The following is a 25631-nucleotide window of genomic DNA, read 5'->3' on the forward strand; positions in this document are numbered from 1 at the left end:
TTGGCCTTTGCAGCTCTCCCAGGTCATGAGTGCCCACTCATGTTGGCACTGCCGCACTGGGAGCTCATTTCATAGCCCATCCAGTTCCCTTTTGATTCCTTTCCGTTGTTACAGCCTTCATGGCTTAAGGTGATACCCAGCATTTTTGGTTCTGTAGGTCAGAAGTCTGAGATCCCAGACAAGTTCTACGCTTAGCACACCATAAAATCAAAATAAATAACTAGCCAAGTAGAATCAGTGTATGTGTGTGTTACTAAAGACTGAACCTCTACCAATGACCTGTATCTCGAGACTTTTTTCTTACTTTTTACTTTGAGGTGAGGCCTCATTAAATTGTTCAGGCAGGCGTTGAGCTCACCCTGTAGCTTGGCCTGACTTTGGACTTTCTTGTGTTCTTCCTGCCTCAGTCTCCCTGGTTGAATAACTAGAATTATAGCCCTGACTTGATCTCTAATATGGAGACTCTTGATATGGGAGAGTCTTCTGTTTTGTGTTGATTTCATTTGTTAAATAAAGAAACTGCCTTGGTCCTTTAATAGGACAGAAAATTAGGTAGGTGGAGTAAACAGAACAGGATGCTGGGAAGAAGGCAGTGAGGTCAGTCGCCATAGCTCTCCTCTCCAAGATGAATGCAGGTTAAGAATATTCCCAGTAAGACACCACCTCGTGGTGCTACACTCATTAGAAATGGGTTAATCAAGATATGAGAGTTAGCCAGTAAAAGGCTAGAGCTAATGGGCCAAGCAATGTTTAAAAAAATATAGTTTCTTTGTAATAATTTTCGGGTATAAAGCTAGCCGTGTGGGAGCTGGGCGGGAATGCAGCCCGCCGCTCCTATTACTACAGACTCCGGTTAATAATACTCTTTATGGATGTAGGCAGAATTCTGGTCCATGTTCTTGTCGGCCTGGAATGTCTGTTTTCTGACCAGTTAGTGACAAATATAATGTCCGTCATTAACCTTTCTCTGATCTTATGTGCTTCTCTTTAGAACCAGTAATAATTCTTCAAATCCTTCTTAGTGTTAGCTAACATTCCTAACATCCTTGATAGCTGCGAGGCAGATAAAGCTCCCTGCTCTTAGTTGAAGCAGCTCCTGGACTAATGTAATGTTGGTGTTCTGGTCATTGGTAGCAAGAGGAATGCCATGGGAACAGAAGCTTATCATTCTCTCCTGTCCTGTGTATTAAGGCCTTCATGAAACAATTCTTGAAATTCATTTACCACATACTTGAGTCTATTATTATTTTATTTATATTTTGCAACTGCTTTCTGGAAAAGCTTGTAAGATAGATATTAATATACCTATGTATTCCTCAGATTTTGTTACTTCAACAAAATACTCAAGGCAAGCTACTCAAATTGAAGTTTCTTTAGTTCACAATTTTGGTTTCTTAAGGGTGTGGCCTGTACATCATCTGTTATGGCAAGGGCTCTTTCTGTGCATCATATTACTGTAGATGACAATTACTGGGAGCAAGAGATGGCATCTTGATATAGGAATGCAGAGAGCAGCTAGGTTCTTACAGTCCTGTCTCAGGACATTGCTCTAGTGAACTCCCACTGGTCCCCACCTCCTAAAGATTTCAAACCTTCTTTTAATACCACAGTTAAGATCCCAGGATTCCAACAAACAAACCAGTTAGAGATGGACCACATTCAGCCATAGTACTGAGGACATGTAAAAGGTTGGCACGTATCTCAAGCAAATATAATGTAGATATTCGCACGGTCTATTCCATCACTTTGTGAGGTCTCTGCCTATGCCCTCCCTTCTTTTGAAAACCTTATATAAAACTGCCCCTCCTTTGCTTTGCCCCTTTTAGTCTTTTCATGCTTTTTTATTCTTCTTACCCATGTCATTAATCTTACCACTGTAGTGCTGGCTCTAGGAAAGAAGGCAAGTTTGACCTGTTCCTGCTAGATTGATTATTGGTGCTTAGAAAAAATGGCAGGGAAAGTTCCCGGATTCTTGATGATGTATTCATTCCAAGTAGTACATAGAAATGCTAATACATAATATTTTGGTTATGATTACTTTTGTAAACTTGCATTACTCATTCTCTATGACTTTGTAGAAAGTAATCTACATGATTCTTGAATCTACATGAATCTCTGGGGATATTTGAGATAAAGACGCTTTTAAATTCCCAGGAAGGAAACAGAGAAAGGTTAACTGGTAGGAATAATGTAAGCTTTGACACTGACAACCATGAAATGCAGCCACACCCCTCTATTCAGTGGGGCTTTGTCCAAACCTTCCTAGCAGTGTAGGATGATCAGACTATAAAAGTAAATTGGGTGTGATCTCCTCTTTCCCCATCTGTCATCACGCCTTGATTTAATGGAACTCAACTACAGAGGCCACAAATATGAAAGAAAGGAATTTCGTGAAGACGAAGAGAATTTTAGAGTGCTGTTAAATGTATGACCTATTAAAATATAAAGATTATAGACTGTATTGCCCTTGAAAAATAACCTCCAGATTTTAGTAACTAAATATATTGATATATATTAAGAAAAGGAATGGTTACTGATAATGAAGTCTTTAAAGTAAAATTGAACTAAAATGATCAATTCATAAGGTAAAAGAGAATACAGAGTCCTTGCAAAGGACTGTGTAGCTAATAATAGTTTTATAAATAATATTGGAAAAGAATACTGTTGGTGATTGTATAAGGCAGGTTAATTAAGGGTTTCATAGAGGTTCTGTTAGTTTCAAGTGTTAGGAACTCACGTCAAACTGTTTTAAGCAAAAGTCAAAGAAGAAAATGAAGGAGCAGTAGTTTATCATTTCATTAAACTGAGCAGACCTGCAGGGGTCAAGTAAGGAAGAGTGCGAGAGTGTGAGCCAGCCCCTATGACTGAGCCTGTGACCACATGCATTGCTTGGGGGAAGGTTCCCCACACCTGGAATTGCTGGATTAGCAAATAACAATATATTATTTTTATTTCATGTTGAATATATTTTTGTATTAACTATTTCCCCTATAATACCAGAACAAAAATAAATCTTTTATTTATCTTATATTTAACTTTACAGGAATGTTGTATTTTTTTTTGACAGCCTTGCCCAATCACAGAGATTTCAGTTATTAAAAATGAAGACAAAATTCTAGAGGAAGATGGAAACTATGTTGGGAAATGTTGAGGAGCTCAAGAGAGGGAGTTAGGGATGGATGTGATGATGGTGTATTTTTTAATGCATAAAATTTAAGTAAATAGAAATGAGAGTAACCTGGCTGGGCAAGAAACAGTGATAAGAATCTACTAGTACCACACAAGTGAAGGACTGTGCCTCTCTGTCGACAATGAGAAGGTGAGAAAAATGCAAAATTACCACAGCATAAAATGTACAAATGCAGACTGCAAATAAGAGACCCAGCAGAAAACGAAGGAGGCGCAGACTCTGAAACGAAAATCTGGCAAAGTGGGTTTCCTGTTAGCCGTCCATTACTGGGTCTTCATCCTTGGAATGGCACCTCCCTGTCTAAGCACATGCTGTGGATGAGCCTGGCCTTAGGCACAAGGCTGGATTTTTTTTTCTCTGCCTGAAACAGACTGAAGCATCTATTCTTGTCAGCTAGGGATGGTTGTAATTTTGTGTGGTTGGATTCTGGCCATTGAAATTGTTAAATGTGCCAAAAGCTTCCGATAAACTTTCTCAACTACTCCTAAGAAAGACACATAGGGAGGTCCAGTCTGTAGGATGCATAAGGAGGTCCAGACTGTAGGGAGGTCCAGTCTGTAGGATGCATAAGGAGGTCCAGTCTGTAGGATGCATAAGGAGGTCCAAGACTGTAGGAGGCATAAGGAGGTCCAGACTGTAAGAGGCATAGGGAGGTCCAATTTATTGGAACTGACTCTGATGCTAGAGCTGGTGAAGCTATTTGAAAGGAAGGAAATTAACCTGAAGAGAATTTATACATCACCAGTATGTCCAAGGTAGGAGAATCAGCTTCTAGGAGGAGATTTGTCTAAAGGTATCTCCTTTCTAATTTTTTCCATAAATTATACTTCGTTGGTTGTTTAGAAGATAGTAGATTTCCATATGGATCTTCTATAATCCCTTCATTTTGATTAACCCTCCTCCTCACGTCCTTGTGTCCCATATTCTACCACCCCTTCTTGCTTGTATCTTTCCATCTCAGTTATCCCCAAGTCTATGTTTATATTACTTGTACTTTATTATACCCTCACACCCATGGCATCCCCTTTCTAGTGACCTCTTTCTAGATTTCTGGCCCCTACAGGAACTCTTATGTTGAGTACACAAAGTTAGAGATTTGAATCTAGAAGCCGTTTATGAGAACGAATATATTTGGGGAACTATGAGGAAGTAGATGTGAATGGTCTGTGTCTTGGGACAGGGGGTAGTTTGTATACATGCAGAGGCTGGAAAAGAATGCCAAGTGTCCTGTTATATCGATTAGCCTTCTTTTCTTGAGGCAGAACTTCTAAGTGAACCTAGAGCTAGGCTGGAAGACCAGTTTCCTTCTCTGTACTGATCCACCATATTCTCTCATGACAGGGTCTCTCTGAAGAGGAAGCTCTTCAGTAGGCCTCAGTATACCTCCTATCCCCTTTCACACATCCCAGAGCACTGAGGTCAGAAGCTCAGAGGAAGCTGTTCTCAGTCTTTACACATGGATGCTGAGGTTTGATTCAGGTCCTCATGCTTGTTCAATAAGCCAAGCCATCTCCCCAGCCCTAAGTGTAAGGATTATTCCATTTCATGAATCAAGTGGCTGAGGGTCAGAGGTTTGTCATCTTATATAAAACTACAGTTGGATGAGTCATTATCAAGATCTGAACATAAAGTTGTCTGATTATAAAGTCCCTGTTAGTTGGTTGTGCTGGTACACACCTTAATTTTAGTATCTCTGGAATCAGAGGCATATTGCAAGTTCAAGTCCAGCCTGGAGAATACAGTCAGACAGTGAGACCATGTCTTGGGAGAGAAAGAAAAAAGTATTCTAGAAATAATTTGGATGTTACATTACTAAGGCAAATTAATTGTGAATGAGATGACCAGAATCATGATGTGTGTAAGTAAAACTGCCAGAAGTTGTCCTAATGTTTGACACTGTCCACATTCAGAATCAAGGAAAATAAGATTGTACAGCACAGCGTAAAAGACAGACAAAAGTGCCTTGGGATTTAAAGGTTCCAAATGTCTCCACTCTTTCCATTTATTCAAGGAGAAATGCAAAAGGCAGACAGGAAGTGTCAGGGTGAAATGAACTGTCTGTGCAATAAACCCTCACCTTTCTCCATCCATTCATCAGGTTTGATCATATAACGATGCTGCTAGCGTATTTCCATTGAACATTGCCTCTGAGAAGCCTGCCAAACAAGTCATTGTTAGAATGGAGAGCTAATCCATCAGCAGTCCTGTGCATACACTCGCTATCACCTCTCACATTCTCAAGTGTGCCGAGAGACGTGAGGTTGCATGGCAAAGCTGTGTGCAAGCATAGTTTCCAGCCTCAGTATACGTTCCCGGATCTTGAAAAGCAGTTTTTGAAGGAAGCTTTCTATGTGATGTGGACGGTGGTGAGAGTTATTTTTACACCCCGGAACCAGAGAGAGTTCTCGGTGAGGAGAAAATCCCCAGCTAATGAATTAGGAACTGAGCTTGGGTCAAAGTGAAGTACAGTATAGCTTTTAAACCAAGTAGTCATCAGCATAGCTGATGCCAGTACGTGCTGGGCAGGGCTGGGTGTTTCTCTATATTTGTGAGTGGCTGAAGAGGTGTGAGCAGGGTATGTACTTCCATGCCTCTAATCCCATGTGATTAAAGCTTGGTCATCAGCCTTCTTGGCCGAGAGACATCCTTTCCTGCGACTTCACTAAAACCACAAAGGTGGGGAGGAAAATGCCTATTCATTCATGTCAAGACTCTGATTCAGATGGTTCATAGGCCTCCACACAGTACTCAATAAACCTCTATATAAACTGTGAGTCAGACCTGCTTCTGTCAAGCTAGTTTTAGACATCAAGGCATTTTATAGAATAAATTCCTTTCTGGGTTTTATAGACTTGAAATGGAAATGAACATACCTTCATGGGTTTTTTTTTTATGCCAACAGTTGAATGATATTAGTACCAACTTATATTTCATGTTTTAATTCGCCAAAACAGTTCTTCACCAAATATGGAGAATTTAGGTTGTTAAATGCAAATAGTATCTGCCTCATTCCTTCCCATATCTCTATGTTTATATCTATGTATGAAAGGTCCATTTAAAGAACTATAATACTTCTTTGATACAAATAAAAGTAAATTGTGCTTCTATATTTCTCTATCAGTCATCTTCTGATTGACTCCTTACTTTGCTCTCTCACAAATTCAGGTATACAGCATTAGATATTACCTGCTCTTGGATGAGAGGCCAAATTTGGAGAACTATAGTGTCAACTGGCTGTACCCATGTGTCTGCCCACTTTTTCTCCAGCCATATTCCCCAGACAGCCATACTTCAACATAGTAAAACAAGACATTGGCCATGGCCAGTAATAGTTATCATAAATTGTAGCTATGTTGAGATGACAGAAATTGATCTTTAAGTTAAGGCTGCCGATTAGAGTGTTCTAACTTTATATTGTATAAATTATATACCCCATGATCATAGGATTGTAGATTAATCAGGGTTACCGTGGTGACACACAACATTTATTTAAATTTGAGTAATTTATTGAGTAATTCTATAACTTGCCTCCGTGCTGTACCCTATTGCCTTTTCTCTGTCCTAGGACTCAGCAAGGAGAATACTAACCACTGTTATCCTTGTGATTATTCAGTTTGGTACAGCGGTTCAATAGTATGGTAGTACTATTGTACATTACTGTGAGCATTGAATACACTGGGAGTCATCCTGAGCATACATATATGTGCCTATTATTTCCCAAACAAAATGAAAGCAATACGATAATGATTTGGATTATAGTGATGGCCCCTGAAAAGATATATTTCTAAGAAAGTACTGGAAGGCCCATTGGGGAAACTGAAATGCCTGGGTTCCTTTTGTCTCTTAATAGAGTCGAATCTGGAAGGCCTTGATGATCTAGGCACAGTTTACAGCAACCTTGGCCAGCAGCTGAATGAGACAATGAGGCGCCGCAGACACTCGGGAGAGAAGGATTACAACATCGAGGTGCTTCTGGGAGTGGATGACTCTGTGGTCCGTTTCCATGGCAAAGAGCATGTCCAAAACTACCTCCTCACCCTGATGAACATTGTGAGTAGTGACTCCTCCTGGAGGCGTTTGGTCATTTCAATCACATCTCTTATTTGGTTAGTGTCCTCTGGGCGTTGATATAAGAGCCTCACCGAAAATCCAGGCTGTGCCATAGTCATGATATGTAGGTTTAAATTAAGTCTCTATCATTCCATTTATCAATAAAATTCAGAAGTCAAAAACTGCAGTAAAAACCTGTTAGCTCAAAGAGATTGAGTCCTTGCTTTTTGCCTGGAGACGCAGCAAGGGAAGAATCTCTTCCCTCGTCCAGATCCAAGAAGAAGCTCAAGCTCCAGTCCCTGCCCTTTCCTTCCTGTGAGTCTTCTCTATCCAAACTCCTGGCTTCTCTATGGCCAATTCCAGTAAGCCAGTCTCTGGCTCCACCCCCTAGCTCAAGACATCTTTAGTGGACAGTCTCAGAAATGTCAGAGTGTGATCAAAATATCCCACAACAACCAAGTAAAAAATCATGTATTTTAGAAGCCATGTTGGATGAAACTATATTATGGTTTTGCATTTCGTTTTGTTGGGGGGACAAGTAATACTTTGAAGACTGTCAGATTGCCTCCATGTGTGCTCTAGGTAGTTAAATGGCTCTTTCCAGCATTGCTCTATACCCTGAGAGGATGGATGGTTTTCAACAATGGATAAGAACTTTTTTTTTTCCAGGTGCTTTAGATTTCATTTTATGTACAAAGGTGCCATTGGCTAGACAAGACGGCTTAGTGGGTAAAGGTGCTTGTTCCCAAGCCTGACAAAGTCGGACAGTGTGTGTTTAATTCTTGAACCCAAAATGGTGGACAAAGAGAATTGACCCCACAAGTTGTCCTCCAAATGCCACATATGCTAGCTCAAGATGTGCGTGCACACACATGCACACACTCTAATAAAATATATACATAAAGTTACATTTGCATTTATGTATATATATTTTTCTTTTTTTTGTTTTTCTTTAGTTGTTGAAAAAAAATTTCCGCCTCCTCCCCATTTTCCATTTCCCTCCCCCTCCTCCCACACATTGCCCCCTCCCCCCACTCCCCTCCCCCTACCCCCCACTTCATTCCCCCTCCCTCTCGAGAATGAAGAGCAGTTCAGATTCCCTGCCCTGCGGGAAGTCCAAGGTCCTCCCACTTCTATCCAGGTCCAGGAGGGTGAGCATCCAAACAGGCTAGGCTCCCACAAAGCCAGTTCATGTATTAGGATCGAAACCTAGTGCCATTGTCCTTGGCTTCTCATCAGCCTTCATTGTCTGCCCTGTTCAGAAAGTTCGGTTTCATCCCATGCTTATTCAGTCCCAGTCCGGCTGGCCTTGGTGAGCTCCCAATAGATCAGTTCCACTGTCACGGTGGGTGGGTGCACCCCTCGTGGTCCTGACTTCCTTGCTCATGTTCTCCCTCCTTCTGCTCCTCATTTGGATCTTAAGAGCTCAGTCCAGTGCTCCTATTTGGGTCTCTGTCTCTATCTCGATCCATCGCCAGATGAAGGTTCTAAGGTGATATGCAAGATATTCATCAGTATGGCTATAGGATAGGGTCATTTCAGATTCCCTCTCCTCAGTTGCCCAAGGTACTATCTGGGGACATCTCCCTGGACACCTGCAAGCCCCTCTAGAGTCAAGTCTCTTGCCAACCCTAAGGTGGCTCCCTTTATTAGGATATATATTTCTCTGCTCCTGTGTCCACCCTTCCTTTATCCTAATCATCCCATTCCCCCAAGCTCCCCCATTCTCCCCTTCTCACGTTTCTCACCCCATTTCCCCTTAGCCCCATGCCACCTCACCTCCAGGTTCCCAGTTTTTGCCCGGCAATCTTATCTACTTCCCATATCCAGGCGGATGACTATATGTTTTTCTTTGGGTTCACCTTCTTATTTAGCTTCTCTAGGATCACAAATTATAAGCTCAATGTCCTTTATTTATGGCTAGAAACCAATTATGAGTGAGTACATCCCATGTTCATCTTTTTGGGTCTGGGATACCTCACTCAGGATAGTGTTTTCTATTTCCATCCATTTGCATGCAAAATTCGCGAAGTCATTGTTTTTTACCGCTGAGGAGTACTCTAATATGTATTTATTCCATACTTTCTTCATCCACTCTTCCATTGAAAGGCATCTAGGTTGTTTCCAGGTTCTGGCTATTACAAATAATGCTGCTATGAACATAGTTGAACAAATGCTTTTGTCATATGATAGGGCATCTCTTGGGTATATTCCCAAGAGTGGTATAACTGGATCTTGAGGTAGGTTGATCCCGAATTTCCTGAGAAATCGCCACACTGATTTCCAAAGTGGTTGCACAAGTTTGCATTCCCACTTTTGAACAAATACGCTGTTTTTAAAATTCTACACAGAAGGTAACATATTTACAAAGCACATAGCTTCTGGCTCAGCAATTTTAATGGGCCCTTGATGGAATCTTTATTTTTCTTTTACGAGCCTTAATCACATTCAGAAAATGGCATCATTTTCAAGTTGATGTCCTTTGGATCTGGCACAGGGAAATTGCTGAGAAATAACCAATGATAATACAACCAAGCCAGCTCCTTCAGAGAGATAACTGAGGCAGTGGTTTCCTTTCATGTTTTCCCCCATGCCGTTCTATAAGACATGGTATGCTGAACTTGTTGCCTGACTCCCTGCCCTCTTTCTGCTTTCTGATGTTTGCTTTTATTTCTTTGGGCATCTGTACCATTCACTTTTTTTTCATCTCTAGTGTATTTCATTCGACTATGAAGATAAATAGTGACAAAAATTCTAAATTTCATTAATAATTATGTTATGTACATTAACATTTAAGCCTGATTAGTTTATGTTTATTCCTTAAGATGCTGGTTTATAAAATTATACATATTCCACATCTCTGTGAGGTTCTGAAGGTGTGCCCTGCACCCATGCTCAAGGTCGTATAGTGGCACAAAGTGATGTTGTTATCTGACATCACACCTCTTCCCTCAGCTGCTGACCTGCAGAACTTTCTGGAAGAGGAGTAAGGGGAGAGGAAAACAAGGCCATTTTCAGTAGGTTGGATTGGATTTTGTGGCCCTTGAATGCACAGATTCCACAATGGACCACAGAGCACAGATCAGATCTTACCATCAGAATTCTGATGACTCCGTGGTGGAGGATTTAGACAGATAAGCAAGACTGCTGAATTCCATGATGCACGAGGAGAGGTTAGAGAAGAAGGGATGAACAGAAGTGGAAACATGAGAATAGGAAGAAAGTGAAAACCTTGAGAATTTAGAACAAATATATCCCTTGTTCCTATATTGTTAGGGCTGATTTAAAAATATGGTGGCTGTAGATGAACTAATTTGATTATGTAAACTACACACAGCAGTCATTATCAGTTCAGCTGGAAATATTTTGTGAGTGCATTTAAATTTGGAATCATAAACAAGTGACCTACAATGATTAAAGTGTTTTTTTTTCAAAGAATCCCAAAATTGGCATGAGATTCTGTGACATTTAATAGAAATATGCCTATTGTTCCAATGTGGAAATCCTCACTAATCTCCCAAAGGCTGATGCACCAGAGTCTGGGATTCCAAATTGAGGGAAATTGTGACTTGTTTTTAAAATAGTTTGAAAAAGTCAAGAGCGGCATGTCTGAGATGGATTTCTGTCATAGCATTCACGTAGCACAGAGCGGAGACGTAGCCGCGGTTAGATGTTGCCCATAGAAAGCTTCTCCTTGTAAGACTTTCCACAGGGACAGTAGTTGCTGTGCTCTGCTAGTCTTAATGAAGGGAGAAAAATGCAGGAAGAGAGGAAGGAGAGCAAAGACACACCCAGTAATGCACCTTGATTAGGAAGATTGATTGTGCAATCAACTAACAATGATCTTAAGTGAATGCAGAAAGGGGAGCTTTTATTTAGAATAATATGCTGAGGTATGAATTTTATATGGAAGTCATTAAATTAAAAGTTTGGTCCAGAATGTAGCATTCTAGTTTGTTCTTTACTTACCAAATTTTTAGTTCTCCATGAAGTCCCATGAAGCTTCCACGGTGTCCTGTCTAGTGGGAGAGTGTACTTAGCAGGTTAGGAAGAGGAAGCAAGGAAAGCAAGCAAGATGGTGAAATAAAAGCAAATTCCTGCAAGGGGGGAGCTGGGTTTGCAGGGGTGCCACCTGGTATTGTAGAATCGTATCATTTTACTTTATTGGACCCTGTGAAATTTTATCAAATTATCAAGGGGGAATCAGTTAAACAGATATAAAAAGTATGGATTCCCATCCAGTTGGGAGCTAGAATTTCTCTCAGCCTCTATACTCATACCTGTGTTTATGATTAGTTGTCTCGCTTCTGAGTCAACCCTACCTTTCTTTGCATGTTGAGTCTTACACGTTTGTTGACAGTGTTTTTAGGTTTCGCATTCTCCTGGTCCACTTCCTTTGCCTTTCCTATGCCTTCCTGCTCAATATCCGCTTACAAGAGAATAAAAGGAAAGCCATGCAAATAAATGTATTCAGGGACTGATAAAAAGAAAAAGGGACCTATCCTCCTTGCTTTCTAGGGTAATAATCCAAAATAGTTAATGTTAACAGCTGGGATGAAGATTTGAGTTACTTTTCACAGCTGTGATACAACACTATGGTCCAAAGAAACCTGTGAAAGAATTTATTTTGGCTGATGGTTCTAGAGGGAGAGTCTCTAATGGCAGGGAGAAATGCAACAAGCAGCTGGAGCAGGAAGCTGAGTGACCACAGTGTCAGCATAAACACAAAGCAGAAAGAGCGGACTGGAGATGGGGCAAGCTAGGAGTTCCCAAAGCCACATCCACTGATGTGCTTCCTCCTGCAAGTCCACACTAGCTCCCCAAACTTGAGCCTATGGGCGGATAGTCTGATTCAATCCAATACACTATGTATACAGAAACTACTACACAGACTACCAAGCTACTGTTATCTGTATAAAAGTAAAGGTAAGCTTTTGGCATTTATTGAACATGGAGGCAATATCTCATGTCCCCAAGATGCTTAGAATTCAAAAGGAAAACTAAAAACCATGACTTTTAGGTTTGGAATGACCTTGACAGGCCCATGAATGCAACCTTTTTTTGCTGTAGAGATGGGAAGGTTGATACACTGGCTCCTGCAATACAATCTGTAATAGAGATGGTAATGGTTACAATCCTCTCCCATGCCTTTTTACTTCATCATTGGAAATAACACACACCCACACACATAAACACGTGTGCACACACACAAGCATGCACACACACACACACACACACACACACACACACACACACACACGATGTCCCCAGTACAAAAATGAAAGACAAAATATTCCTAAAACAACCTTGTACTTCAAGAAAGCCTAACTAAGAAAGCATTCATTCTTCTGTAGAAGTTAGCTGTTCATGAGCGCTTAGCTAAAACATAATGCAAGCAGTGTCCCTACTCATCGTCTTTAAAGAAATTACACCAGCCCCCAACACTCTGGTTCTTCCAAAGCATAATGATGACTAAGTGTTAGCACATGAGCATTATTGCTGGTTACTTAATGATAACTTCTGGCTCTTAACTAATGTTTATGAAAGTATTGCACATCAATGCAAGGCAGATTTATCTGGGGGTATATGTGCTCACGAGGCCTTAATGGGTCATGTGACAGTTCATTTGGGGTCAATATCTAATATCCGTTTCTTCTGTTGAAATTCACAACAGCACTCTAGACATTTACTTAGCCAGTCTTTGTAGTCTTTTATGAGACTCAATCATGTTTAAATCCCTAGGAAGCTAACACAACTGAGCTCCCTCTCATGTCTTACTAACTGCAGTAGGTAAAATAAAATGATGATATAGAAGTGATATTTTTCATTTAGAAGATCCACCCACAGCCATTATTTAAATATGAACTGAAAAGGAGGGAGATGAGATTTGGCCAATAACACCAGTGATCAATAAAGTGTTCATAAAGGACATGTTCTTTGAGCTGGACTTCAAAGACTAAATTGGCATTTCTATGCTGTAGAAGGCTGTGTGGGTATTAGAAGGCAAGGGGGCCACCTTGTAACACGGTACTACAAAGTGCTATCTCATGGTGAGTTGGAAAGCACTGTAGGCTTGTCTGTGTGACAAGTTAAGGGGTATCGTAGGAGGACAGGGCATGAGATACTAGGTAAGGAGCAGAGTCTAACTTCAGAAAAATGCATGCACCATCCTAAGGCATATGCATTATGCTGTAAAGGGTCTAAAAGATGATGAGTGATTTCTTTGGTGTGGGCTTTAGAAGCACATTCTGCCACAGTCAGACAACTGAGAGGCTCTTCCTCTCCTTTTTCTCCTTGCTCCAATGGTTTTGGTCTCAGTCCTGTTGTTGTCTCCTATGAACTTTTCCCCTCCCCACCCCTTCTTCAATCCTGGGACTCAAACCCAGAGTTTCATGTATGCAAGCGCCCTATCTCTGAACCTCATCTCCAACTCCATTTATTTCTCCTCACATGTAATAGTCTCTGTGTTTTTAGCCTGTGTATCTTCTAGTAGAATACATGCCTGATCAGAGCAGATTCAAACTCATTTACTATTCACTTTCCCACCCCTAGGCTGTCTGGGCACTCATAAGTTTACTAAGAGTGTAGATGATTGTAGTCTTACCTCGCATTGCAGTTCTAAGTAAGGTTAGGTTGGAGCTGAGAGAAAACTGACTTGATTGTAGGACCCCTGAATACCAAGAACATTCCAGAGATGGAATGCAGAAGGGAAGTAGGTGTGCATGTGCGTGTTGCACGTGTGTGTGGTGTGTGTGTGTATGTGTGTGTGTATGTGTGGTGTGTGTGTGTGTATATGTGTGTGTATGTGTGTGTATGTGTGTGTATGTGTGTGTGGTGTGTGTATGTGTGTGTGGTGTGTGTGTATGTATGTGTGTGTGTATGTGTGTGTGTATGTGTGTGTATGTGTGTGTATGTGTGTGTGTATGTATGCATATATATATATGTGTGTGTGTGTGTGTGTGTGTGTGTGTGTTTGTAACATTCACTTCAAGGGAGACAATTGTGGAGAGTGATAATTTTTTTATATATCAATTCAGATTGTAGCCAGAATTACCCTTAAATGTCTTGTCACCCAAAGGTCTCTTTATAAAGTCACATAGATCTACTGTTTCTCTGCTTCCCTGAGAGAATGGTAATAATTACACCTAACATGTTTACATTTATGAAAGCCAAACACCATTTTAATCACTGTTCACATATGAACTCGTGTGTTCCTTTCAATAACTCTGTGAACACAGCACTGTGGTAATTCACTGTTAAAGATGAGGAAACTGAGGCACAGACAGTGAAATGATATGCCCAGTGTCACATAGCTAGAGAGGTAGCTGACAGAGCCCATGTCCCTCACCACTCCAACACACTGTCCCTAAAGACCCTACCCACCTGAAAGCAAGTGAGCATCTCTTTGTTGAAGCAGGCAAAACTGTTCATCAGCAGGCAAAACTGTTCATCAGCTCATCAGACAGAGGGGTCAGGCTGTCCTGCCAGGGGAATGAATGCCCTGGAGAAATTGTCCTGACCGGGAACAAACCTGGAAGGAATTTTCTTTTCAAGGAAAGAGATACTCAATTGGATCTTTGCCTTTTCACCCTCTTTATATCACTGGCAACCTGATCAAAGTCAAGGCCATCTGAAAATCAAATTAATATTCTGTTTACCCCTCTTTTCAGGTCATTTAATGAGAACTCTGGGCTCAACCCTCAAGTTCTCATTGAACTTCCCTGACCAGAGTCCAATAGGTTGGCACTATTGATGACATTTTGATCAGCATTACATGTGCCAAATTTAATGACTTACAGCAATGTCCATGCTTAATACTTTTCTGATATCCAGTACACTTACTGCATACCATACCCTTTTTTCTTAGTCACGTTTTCTGCTAATTTCTTCTATCTGCTCTTTATTTCCCCCAATACTTTTAGTATATCATTGTATTGGTGAAAAAAAATGTTACTTGTAATAAATCTAGAATGCAGCCCCTCCTGAAAAGTTCACCTGAAAGAAAGTAACCAAAGCGAATGAATGTTGAGTTACTGCTCCTGGTATAATTCCATAGCATATTTGTAAACTCAGAGGTGTGAATTACTGTTATTCTAAAATGAAATCTGTTCAGCAGTGTCTTGATTTGTGGGTTTAGAACTGTGGGAAAATGTTTAAATCTATTGACTAGAGGATCAAACTGCCCAGATTTGCATCCTTGGCTTTCTCCAGAACTGTGTGGCACCCGGCAAATTACTTAACAACTCTCGGTCTCAATTTCCTTAGCAACAGAGTGAGGATGGTATCTCTGTGAGTGTTTCAAGGGTTGTTTGAACTAGTGCAGGTTAAAGTATATAAAACAATTTCTGGATTCTAAAGAGTATGCATGGTGTTAGTATTGTGTGTGGAGTTTGACAGTGATGCTTTTCCTTTGTGAAATGAGCTTTCTTTACCACCAGAAGCCATGGAACTATTTTCTTTATAACAGTTATTATTTTCATCTTCTCTGATAGGCCGAAGTTGGGAATTCAGTATGGTGAACTCTCTGTTCTTTCTATATTGCTTTTATTGCATGGTCAAAAGAGGCAGTCCCTGGTGGGGGTGGATTGGTTGAGATGTGTTTAGGCCTGTTTATATTATGATCAGTTGACATACAAACTCAAAATAAGAGTTTTCCAATATTTTGCTTTGCTTTTAAGAGTCAAATAAATAGTCATTCAAAAGCAAGATTTTCCCCATGCTATTTTGAAATTTCTGTTTTACTTAGTGGGAGCTGTTTTATTTGTGGGTAAACATGAGAAGGCTGAGGACAGCTCTGCTGGTATGTAGGTGCTCCACCGTGTAGGGCAGCAGCTAGCTTGTCCTTCTCCCGTCCCAAGAGTGCATAGTGCCATCTGCTGGCAGCTCTGAGAAAAACGACACTGACATGATTCTTTTCCAGTAATTTTAAGTTGAATTTTTCACTTGGTTGAGATGTAACAAATTCAAATTGAAGCATCTTGAAATTCCCTTAGAAGTATGATTGGACTTTTGATTTTCTTGAGAAAAGGTGAATTGTGACCATGTATTTTCACAAAACTTCACCCTGTATGCTTGGGTGGATGGGAAAAGGATTTGGCATTTTGCAGAGGATAGTTATATGTCATTTTGCTTTATTTGAACAACCTATGTATGAGGCTGGCAGGCAACTATGATTACAATTTGACAACAAGAAACTTGAGGCCCAGAGTGGGTAACTTAAGCATTCTAAAGTTCCTTAGCTTGTTAGGAAAAGCCGAAACCAGAATCTAAGGCTTTAAATACGTGACCCCACACAGCTGTGCTCACTCTCCAGTTGTTCTCATCCCCGTGTGGGCAGGGGAAGCTGAAAAGCTGCTATATTACTAAGCGTGTCTTAAAACTGATTATAGAAAGGAGTCAACTTTCTTGATCCTGGAGAAGCATGCTGGATGGGATCCAGGGCTTTGCACAGCATAGGCTGCGACTGTTGGTTTTTCTCATCAAAAGATTAGTTTCTGCTATTGTGAAAATATTGCTCCTGTTTTGATTATTTTTAATCTGTGATAATATAGTAGGAACTTTAGATGATCCTATCCCATAATGGATGGTTTTTCAGTAAAGTAGCCTGCTACCCAATTTATCTTTTGTTAAATCATGAGCCCTTTTTCTGGTGAATGTTAATTTGACTGTTAAGATAGTGCCCTTTTACTCAACTTGATACTGTCAATGTTGGCATTAGGAATTCTTACTATGATACTTTATTGGCACTATGTTGATTTGTAAATTCTTTGACCACAAATGAACGTACTAATATAGGGTGATCATACATACTTTTGATGTTCTGCCTCACATGTCACAAGCTGCTTGCCATTGTTAAGACCTTTTCTTAACTTTGTGACTCTAAGGCAGTGGTTCTCAACCTTTTTACTGCTGTGGCCCTTTAATACAGTTCCTCATATGGTGCTGCCCACCATCCATAAAGTTATTTTTGTTGCTACTTCCTAACTGTAATCTTACTACTGTCAGGAATTGTAATGTAAATACCTGTGTTTTCCAGTGGTCTTGGGTGATGCCTGTGAAAGCCATTCAATCCCAAAGGTATTGTGACCCCCATGTTGAGAACCATCGCTCTGAAGTTTTCCACTGTGGCTCCTCTCTATAGCAGTCATGACTATGTCTCCTACCCTCACCATTGTCTCTTTCCCAGAAATTAATCTGCTTTTTCTTCTGTACGTCATCACTTTTGCTTCATTGTTAGCATTACTTTTGCCCTTTTGCAAAGAAGACCAAAGACATTTATACCTCATCTCCATCCACCTAAGCATGTTCTCCCTTTGTGCGAGAAGCCATGCCTCTAAGGAGGAACAGCGCCTTACAAGAAATCTTTTGGAGTGTCTGTGCGTCTCTGGATGTGAGTATCAGTGACAGACCCGGTTATAGACTTGTATTTTATTGGAACTGTAACATTAGAAATGTTTTTACTGGATAATTAATCTACATGAGGAGGCAATGTGTAGTGTGGTGTAACAGAAGAATCAGCCGGTGACAGAATAGGCCAGAGATATCAGAGCTTCTGTCTAGCATTTAACTTAACTTTGTTAGATCAGAAATGACCCATTTGATAGAGATAGGTGGTTTCAGTTTTATTTTCTGTAGACGTGGCGTACAAATTTAGCATTTCTTCCCTACCACAGCTTCTAAGCCTTTGTGAAATTTTCTTCCCACTTCTGTTAATAAGATGCCCTTTAAAGTCCCTTCTCTCATCTTTGGTCTGAAGTCTGAGAAGTTTGGCAGAATGGGTTCTTTTCACAAGACTATGAGATAGTATTCTTTTTATATTGCTCACTTGATTGGAGCTCAGAGAAATGAAGAATTGCTAGGCCTCAGGGATTGAGCAATGATGATCTGAGACAATACTTAGCGTCTTTAATCACTACATCCCCCCAGTCATTCTTTAGATGACACATTTTTTCGGGGCTCTTTACTCTCTTATTCTGTTAATACCAATACCGTTGTTTGTTGACTACCGCTCTTGTATGTCAGTCCACAGTGAGTTCATACTTCGGCTGTCCTTTAGCCTAGAGTGAGTCAACCTGGCTTTGAATCACCTACCTATATAATCTGGGAAATGCAAGGATTCATCATTGTTTCTGTCTGCATCTTAGCTTATATTCTACAACTGTCCAGCTGGATCTTTCTTATCTATGCATATGCATATATGTATTACTTATATGTATATACATGTTTACAAATACATGAATAGATACACACATTCTCCCATGTAAAGTGATCATGAAGCGTTCTCATTCAGTCATGCTTTGCCTTATTTAGCATGCTCTGGCTTAGACTGACCTTTCATATTCATCTTTAGTAGCTTTGGAAATGCTATGTACACTTTGGCTACGTGGCATGCCATCTGTCAGTCTTCATTTAAGGTCTATAGTGTTGAAGTTGCAGTCACGCTAGAACCCTAAGACTTCTAAATAGAGAAGTCTTGGCCTGTTTCTTGGTTAGTGTAGCAAGTCAGAATTCCTGGTGGCTGAGTTTCGTCCTATGATGACTGAATTTTCTGTATTTTCAGACATTTCTTCTACGGCATTGTACTTTTCTCTGCCTGCTGTCCAAACCTCCTGGACCTCAAGTGGAACTGTGGTTAGCTTTCATCCCTCTGGGTTTCTGCTAGAAGCCTAGGCCCTTGTTCTGGGGAAGAGCTAGTAACTGGAATCTAGCCGAGTAACCCTGCCTCTGTCATTCCTGCTCGTATTTGCCAAGTTGGACAGACTTGCTTTACACTGACTTTGCAGTAGCTTAATCAGAAGATATAATTACAGTGCACTCTGGATTCCTGTCTGCCAGTGACTCACAGTGGTTTAGCTTGTTGCTTAAGGTTTTAGGCTTCATCCTCCTCCTCTACATAAAGCAGTTGTGTTTTACACTTGGAAAAATTCTAGGCTAACTTAAAAATGAAATAAGGAGATGAATCCAGGACTGATGTCTCTGATGTGCACTTGTGCTGTCTTCTTAATAATGTATATTCTGAAGGACAGCTATCCTACAGTAATTCTAAGCAATCCCTGCCCCAGCTGTTCTATCCTGGGAGGCAGTGGGAAAGCCGCCTACTTGCTGATCCACAGAGAGACCACCACAGCTTCTACACAGAAATTCCTAAACCAAGATAGTACATTTCCCAGTCACTTGGACATGCCTGCTACTGCCTGTCTTCTTCCCATGTGGTGTGGCCACCCATGGGAGGGCAGAAAATCATTAGAGTCATATTCTTGTATTTGCAGGTAAGTGTTGTGTATAGACACATTTGAGGGTGAGTATGCTTATGTGCGTGCACACACATCCCACAATTTATTTAATAAACTTCTGTAGTAATATGAGCGGCGGGGCTGCGTCCCCAGCACCCCGGCCGCCTGCTAGCTTATGCCCCGAAATAATTACATGGACACTGTATTCTTTTAAACACTGCTTGGCCCATTATATCTAGCCTCTTCTTGGCTAACTCTCGCACCTGGACTAGCCCATTTCTAATAATGTGTATAGCATCCCAAGGTGTGCTTACCGGGAAGATTCTAGCCTATGTCCATCCTGGGTCAGAGCTTCATCACGTGTGCCTCAGAGAGCAGAGCTATCACATCTGCCTTGCCTTTATTGTAGCAACGGTCTGCTTTGTCTCCAGGTAAATGAAATCTACCACGATGAGTCCCTCGGAGTGCATATAAATGTGGTCCTCGTGCGGATGATTATGCTTGGTTATGCAAAGGTAAGATATCTTAAAATATGTGGGCTCTGAGCATTAGAGACTGGGTTATCCAGGAGAAAATTTGAGCTGCAAAACTACCCTTAATCTCATATAAACTCACGATTATACCAAGCTAGGGAGAAGAATTTTCTAGAATGGGAAGAGATTTCTATATCAGAGAAACTTTTTGTTAGAGACAGGTCTCATATAGTCCAGGTTGGCTTCAAACTCCCTATGAAGTCAAGGATAGCCTTAAACTCCTGAGCCTCTCAACTCGACACCCTAAGTGTTGGGACTAGAGGCATGCACTAATGTGTTCAGTGTATACCGTGCTGGGATTGAACCAAGAATCGCTTGCACACTAGACCAGCACTCTACCAACTGAGCTAGACCTGACTCCCAGTTATCACAATTTTAGGTGTAACTGAATAAGTAAGGGAACATGAATGGATGCTATTAAGAGAGAAGAAAATCTCCTTAGCCAATTTCCCTCCGGCTCATGACCGCCTATCCACTCCCTGTGTCTATGCGTAGCATCCATTGATATGACAGTTACACTCAGCACTTGGAATACACCAGTGATTTATTTCAAACAATGTTTCAAATGGATATATTTAAAAATGGAGCACTCTGAATATTTTTTTCAGTTAAAGAAGCTTTAGTCCTTTTGCGATCAGCGAGTTGGATTGAAATCTCTCCAGTAGCCATTCTTGCCATGTGGTTAAAAACCTACATACATTGATACTAGATGTGTCTGCGTCCTTGGAATTAAATTTCTTTGAGGAGCCTGAAGAACTTGGCTATTTTTTATGTTTAAAACAGTGACTGCCTCCCGTAGTTAATCCCCCAGTCAGGAAATGCTAGTGAACTTTTGCATCTGGGAGCCATAAGCGTCCGTGTATTTGCATTTTTCATGTGTCTATCATCCTCATATCCTCATCTACAGCTACATTGCCCCTGATATTTACCTTCTCTTCAAACTTACCACACTTTGTGTTGCTGCGGAGCAGCAAGCTAAGCCCAGCTGGACGTCTTAACAGCCTTCAGCTGGTTATTAAATCATTTGTTTGGCGTACTGTATGAGTAGCATATAACAGACCAAACTAAGTTTATTAAGAATGTAAACACTGATAATAATATTTGCTGAAATTTAACAAAATGCTGGGCCCTTTAGCCAATTAGGGAAGTCATTTGGGATTCCAAATTCAATTTCTCTTTCTCTTAAAAATACTCTGGAAAGGAGAAATCTTGTGTTCTTAAAGGATAGGCTCTTTTACCCCTCAACATTTTAACCCCAGACCACAGTGTGAACTTAACATATGTATACCCACAGCAGCTATCAGATGAGAGGCCAAACCCTGTCGTTTCATGAGGCTAAAGCCTATTTTCCCCATGGTGAAGCGGATTTAATTTGACTGTACCCCGTACACTAAAGTTTGACCAGTTTTGCCAAATCTTGAAATAACTTATTTTCCTCCCACATACTGATGTTTATTTCTGGACCAAGAGAATACACAAAATTCTTAACTAAGAACTTTGACTTTCCTATCTCTGGAAAGAGTTTCCATGCAAGAATATCTCTCAGTATTTTTGCTTTAATGTGTGAAATCTAAAATTTGAACAGAATCAATAAATATTTTAGATGTCTAAAATTCTCCCCCAAATGATTAATGCTGAGTGACTTCAGAGTGGTAAACCCTGACTCAAATGTTGCTATGCATGTCTGTGGACTCTCCCACAGGTAGCATAGACCCTCCCCACAGGGTCCTCGTGGGCTTTAAAATTCCCAAATCAAATGTGTATCCCCAAATAATCTTTCTGAATACTTGTTGAAATGTTATCCCCAAATTCAAGTCACAAAGAGTGTGTTCACCCTATTTCCTTTTAGTCTATCAGCCTCATAGAAAGGGGGAACCCATCCAGGAGCCTGGAGAATGTGTGCCGCTGGGCTTGCCAACAACAAAAACCTGATCCCAACCATGCTGAACACCACGATCATGCCATTTTCTTAACCAGGCAAGACTTTGGGCCTGCTGGAATGCAAGGTATTACTGCTGCTATGTAGAAGAAAAAAAATATAAGAGCCTGGGTTTTCAAAAAGAAATCCTAAGTCAGGCAAGTTGTATATAGATGTTCATATTCCCCCACCACTTTCCGCCATCCACCAGCCAAGCGTACATTTTTCTCTCTGTTTCTGCCAGTGGCTTTTTGTAGAATCCACAATGTTAAATGGCACTTAAACACCATAATAAATGATACTTGCCTTTAAAATAATGATTGCACGTTTGGGGTATGGAAGAGATGCTGTAGCATTCAGTGTGATTTCCGCTAACTTCGGAATGAGAATGGCTCCTGCCAGCAAGCAATCTTTCTTCCAAAGTCAGCTTACATTTATCTAATAAACCCTGGTATAGGCTGTGGAGAAGGACTGATCCTTTTCTGTTCCACACTTGTGGGATTTCTGGCCCCATCCATGAGAACCAAGCTGCAAAGGGCCATTGACTCAGAAAGAAAAGGCCGAGATGGAAAGAAGAACAGCATGGGAGCCCCAGGCGGTCCCTTCCCTCTTTCCCAAGAGGATGTGGCTTACTGATAACAGAGAAATAATGCTGCCACTGTTGGCAGGAACACTGCCTCCCCCCCCCAAGCAAAGACCCAGTACTAATTACAATGAGTTTTATATGTAAAATGGAAATAAAAGTGACTATCATTGTCTGCAGGATATGCTCCAGTCACAGGCATGTGCCACCCAGTGAGAAGTTGCACTCTGAATCATGAAGATGGGTTTTCATCTGCTTTTGTAGTAGCCCATGAAACTGGCCATGTGTAAGTTACTGCTGACAGCTATATAAGAAAACAAAGTTTTTTCTTTACTTTTCCTCTGTTGTTCCCACTTTAAGCAACGATGCCTGCCAGTGTGAGTTCTCATCCTTTGCCAAGAGTGAGGAGCTGAAACCCTGAAGTGTCCTGTGCAGAAACTCAATGAGTGGCTGGCCGGTCAACAATCCCATCCCTTTTATGGCTATAGAAGGAGAAAGGCATTTCATTAGTCTGCTTTCACTTTCAATATCCGTGGTGTCTCCAGGGAAGCCATGTAGACTTTAGAAAGCATGTCTTTCCCAGCATGTCTTGTGCAGAAAGGAAGGAAGTCCGAGCCACGGTCCTGCAGTGATTACCCATGCGGTCTCCTTTGTGTTCTAGGTTAGGAATGGAGCATGACGGGCAAGGCAACAGGTGTGGCGACGAGACGGCCATGGGCAGCGTCATGGCGCCCCTGGTGCAAGCTGCTTTCCATCGCTACCACTGGTCCAGATGCAGTGGCCAGGAGTTGAAGAGATACATCCAGTATGTGCCTCACTGCATGTTATGCCCTGCTGCATAGGCTACACACATGACATCAGAGGTGTTGACCCAAAAGTTTCTATAATGTCATATGATGGTATAAACCCTGAACTTAAGTATAGTCCTGTCTGAGATGGGGTTTCACTGGGGTAGGTTCCTAATGACTGATGGTCAGGCTTGAGCTGAGGATGGAGACAGGGTGCTTGTACGGTGTCTGCTTTTAACCCTGTTCATACCCTGAAGTCCTACTGTGCAGATGTTGGGGTCTGCCCTGCCACCATTCATATAGGTTCACTTAGTGACATGAATACAGCTGCCACAGGTTCCCTATATCCCAGAGTTGTGCTTGATTTACCTTCCTGGAACTAGTAAAGATGAAAGACAAGTTGAATAAAACCAAAAACCGTAGAACCATGTTTCTGGGAACCTGCTGCACGAGCTGACAGAACCCCAGAGTATTTGAGCTAAGAGACTTTTTCCCCTTTAAGGCCTGATTTCAACAACGAGAACTTAAATGTACTGAATGTTTTGTCCCTGCAGCTCCTACGACTGTCTCCTTGATGACCCCTTTGAACATGACTGGCCCAAACTCCCAGAACTTCCTGGAATAAATTATTCCATGGATGAGCAATGCCGTTTCGATTTTGGTGTTGGTTACAAAATGTGCACTGCGGTATGTGACCTCTGTCAAATGAGGTGGCTTATCTTCAAAGCTGTTTGTGTAGCTCCTTTGGGGTGGGCTTTGCAAACTCATTGGTACAAGTGTGACAATATCTACAGTTATCTTGTATTTGCTCTGATGATTTAGCTAAACTAGATTCCTTGGGCATGCAGCCTTAATTAATCCTCATGAGAGAGGAGATAGGGGAGATCATAGGCTTTCATTATTCTTACTAGTTTTTACTTTTTCTTTTTCTTTCTTTTTTTTTTAAGAAGTATACACGCTGCATACACTGAGGTGATAGTGGTCCAGCCCTAACACAAGCTAAACCTTTTTTTTTAAAATATTTATTATGTATACAATATTTTGTCTGCAGGCCAGAAGAGGGCACCAGACCTCATTACAGATGGTTGTGAGCCACCGTGTGGTTGCTGGGATTTGAACTCAGGACCTTTGGAAAGAACAGGCAATGCTCTTTACCGCTGAGCCATCTCTCCAGCCCCTAGTTTTTACTTTTTGATATTATAATATAATTACATCATTGCCTCCTCCCCTTTTCTCCATCCAAAGCCTCCCAAATACATCTTCATGCTCTTTTTCAAGTTTATATCTTTCTAAATCAAAAGCTCTTGTTACAGATATATACCTGTATGCGTGTGTGCACAGAACAGATACACACACACATTGCAGAAGTAGGGGCAGAAAGATTGAAAGGCTTTTACTTTTAGAAAGAAAAAGCCAAAATTGCCGGGTTCTAACCCTGCTGAAGCCATCTATTGACACCTGGTAAACAGGAAGCTAGCTGGACTGACAGAGGCTCTCCAGCTCAGAGCCTTGTGTCCCATTCCTCCTCTGGTTTTCCTTTCCTTCAGAGGTGACATTGAGATCTCCTACGGCCAGTATTCTGTATGTTTGCGGCTATAGGAAATGGCTGTGGAACGTGAAATTGTGTGGTGGTACATGCCTGGAATCCCAGCACTCAGAGGCTGAGGTGGGAGGATCATGAGATTGAAGCCAGGTCCAGCTACTTAGTGTAGTCAGGACCGGCCTGGGCTATAAAATGAAACTCTGCTTTGGGTGGTTTTACTGTTTAGGAGTTAGACACCGTGATATGGATGTCAGATGGAGCAGGTCAGATCTGACACTAAAACCATAAACTTGAGTACCACATGTGACATCTCTGGTTTATTTTTTCTTGGATCTGAAGTGTGGATAATGATCGTATTTAGCTCTTATAGCTTAGGTGAGGATCAAATGTGCTGATGTGGCTTGTCCACTTAGCACAGTGCAGGCTGTCAGTGCGACTCCAGCACTCGACCACAGTGCTTATGAAGAAAGTGTGTGCAGGATATAGCTGACAAATGACCCACTCTCTGAAAGTTCTCTACTGGCATGCTTCTTTCTCTTCCAGTTCCGAACCTTTGACCCATGCAAACAGCTGTGGTGCAGTCATCCCGACAACCCCTACTTCTGTAAGACTAAGAAGGGGCCCCCGCTCGACGGAACCGAGTGTGCTGCTGGGAAGGTGAGTGTGTCTGCTTGTGACTGCGCTTCATCATGCGCTGCACGGGGACCTTCCAAAGCTCAGTGAACGATGCCTACTGCTGGACAGTTTCCCTTCTGTGGCTGCTACCACCAACGGCCACAAAGCTGATGGTTCG

The 25631-nt window shown here is 41.3% G+C and overlaps 1 protein-coding gene across 2 annotated transcripts in view; it reads left to right on the forward strand.

The window, feature by feature from the left end:
- Adamts3 (ADAM metallopeptidase with thrombospondin type 1 motif 3) overlaps positions 1 to 25631 on the forward strand; it is a 205247-nt gene that overhangs the window by 148388 nt on the left and 31228 nt on the right. For both annotated transcript variants that reach the window (XM_041671598.1, XM_041671599.1), the window contains 7 exons: positions 7041 to 7240; positions 19905 to 19988; positions 21856 to 22012; positions 22688 to 22793; positions 23169 to 23312; positions 23850 to 23982; positions 25382 to 25495. In XM_041671598.1, coding sequence (XP_041527532.1) covers positions 7041 to 7240; positions 19905 to 19988; positions 21856 to 22012; positions 22688 to 22793; positions 23169 to 23312; positions 23850 to 23982; positions 25382 to 25495 — 938 coding nt within the window. The remainder of the gene's footprint in view (positions 1 to 7040; positions 7241 to 19904; positions 19989 to 21855; positions 22013 to 22687; positions 22794 to 23168; positions 23313 to 23849; positions 23983 to 25381; positions 25496 to 25631) is intronic.

This window comes from Microtus oregoni, unplaced genomic scaffold (assembly GCF_018167655.1).
Source record: "Microtus oregoni isolate MIOR12 unplaced genomic scaffold, Mior012 000021F_ref0000039, whole genome shotgun sequence".
Lineage (NCBI taxonomy): Eukaryota > Metazoa > Chordata > Mammalia > Rodentia > Cricetidae > Microtus > Microtus oregoni.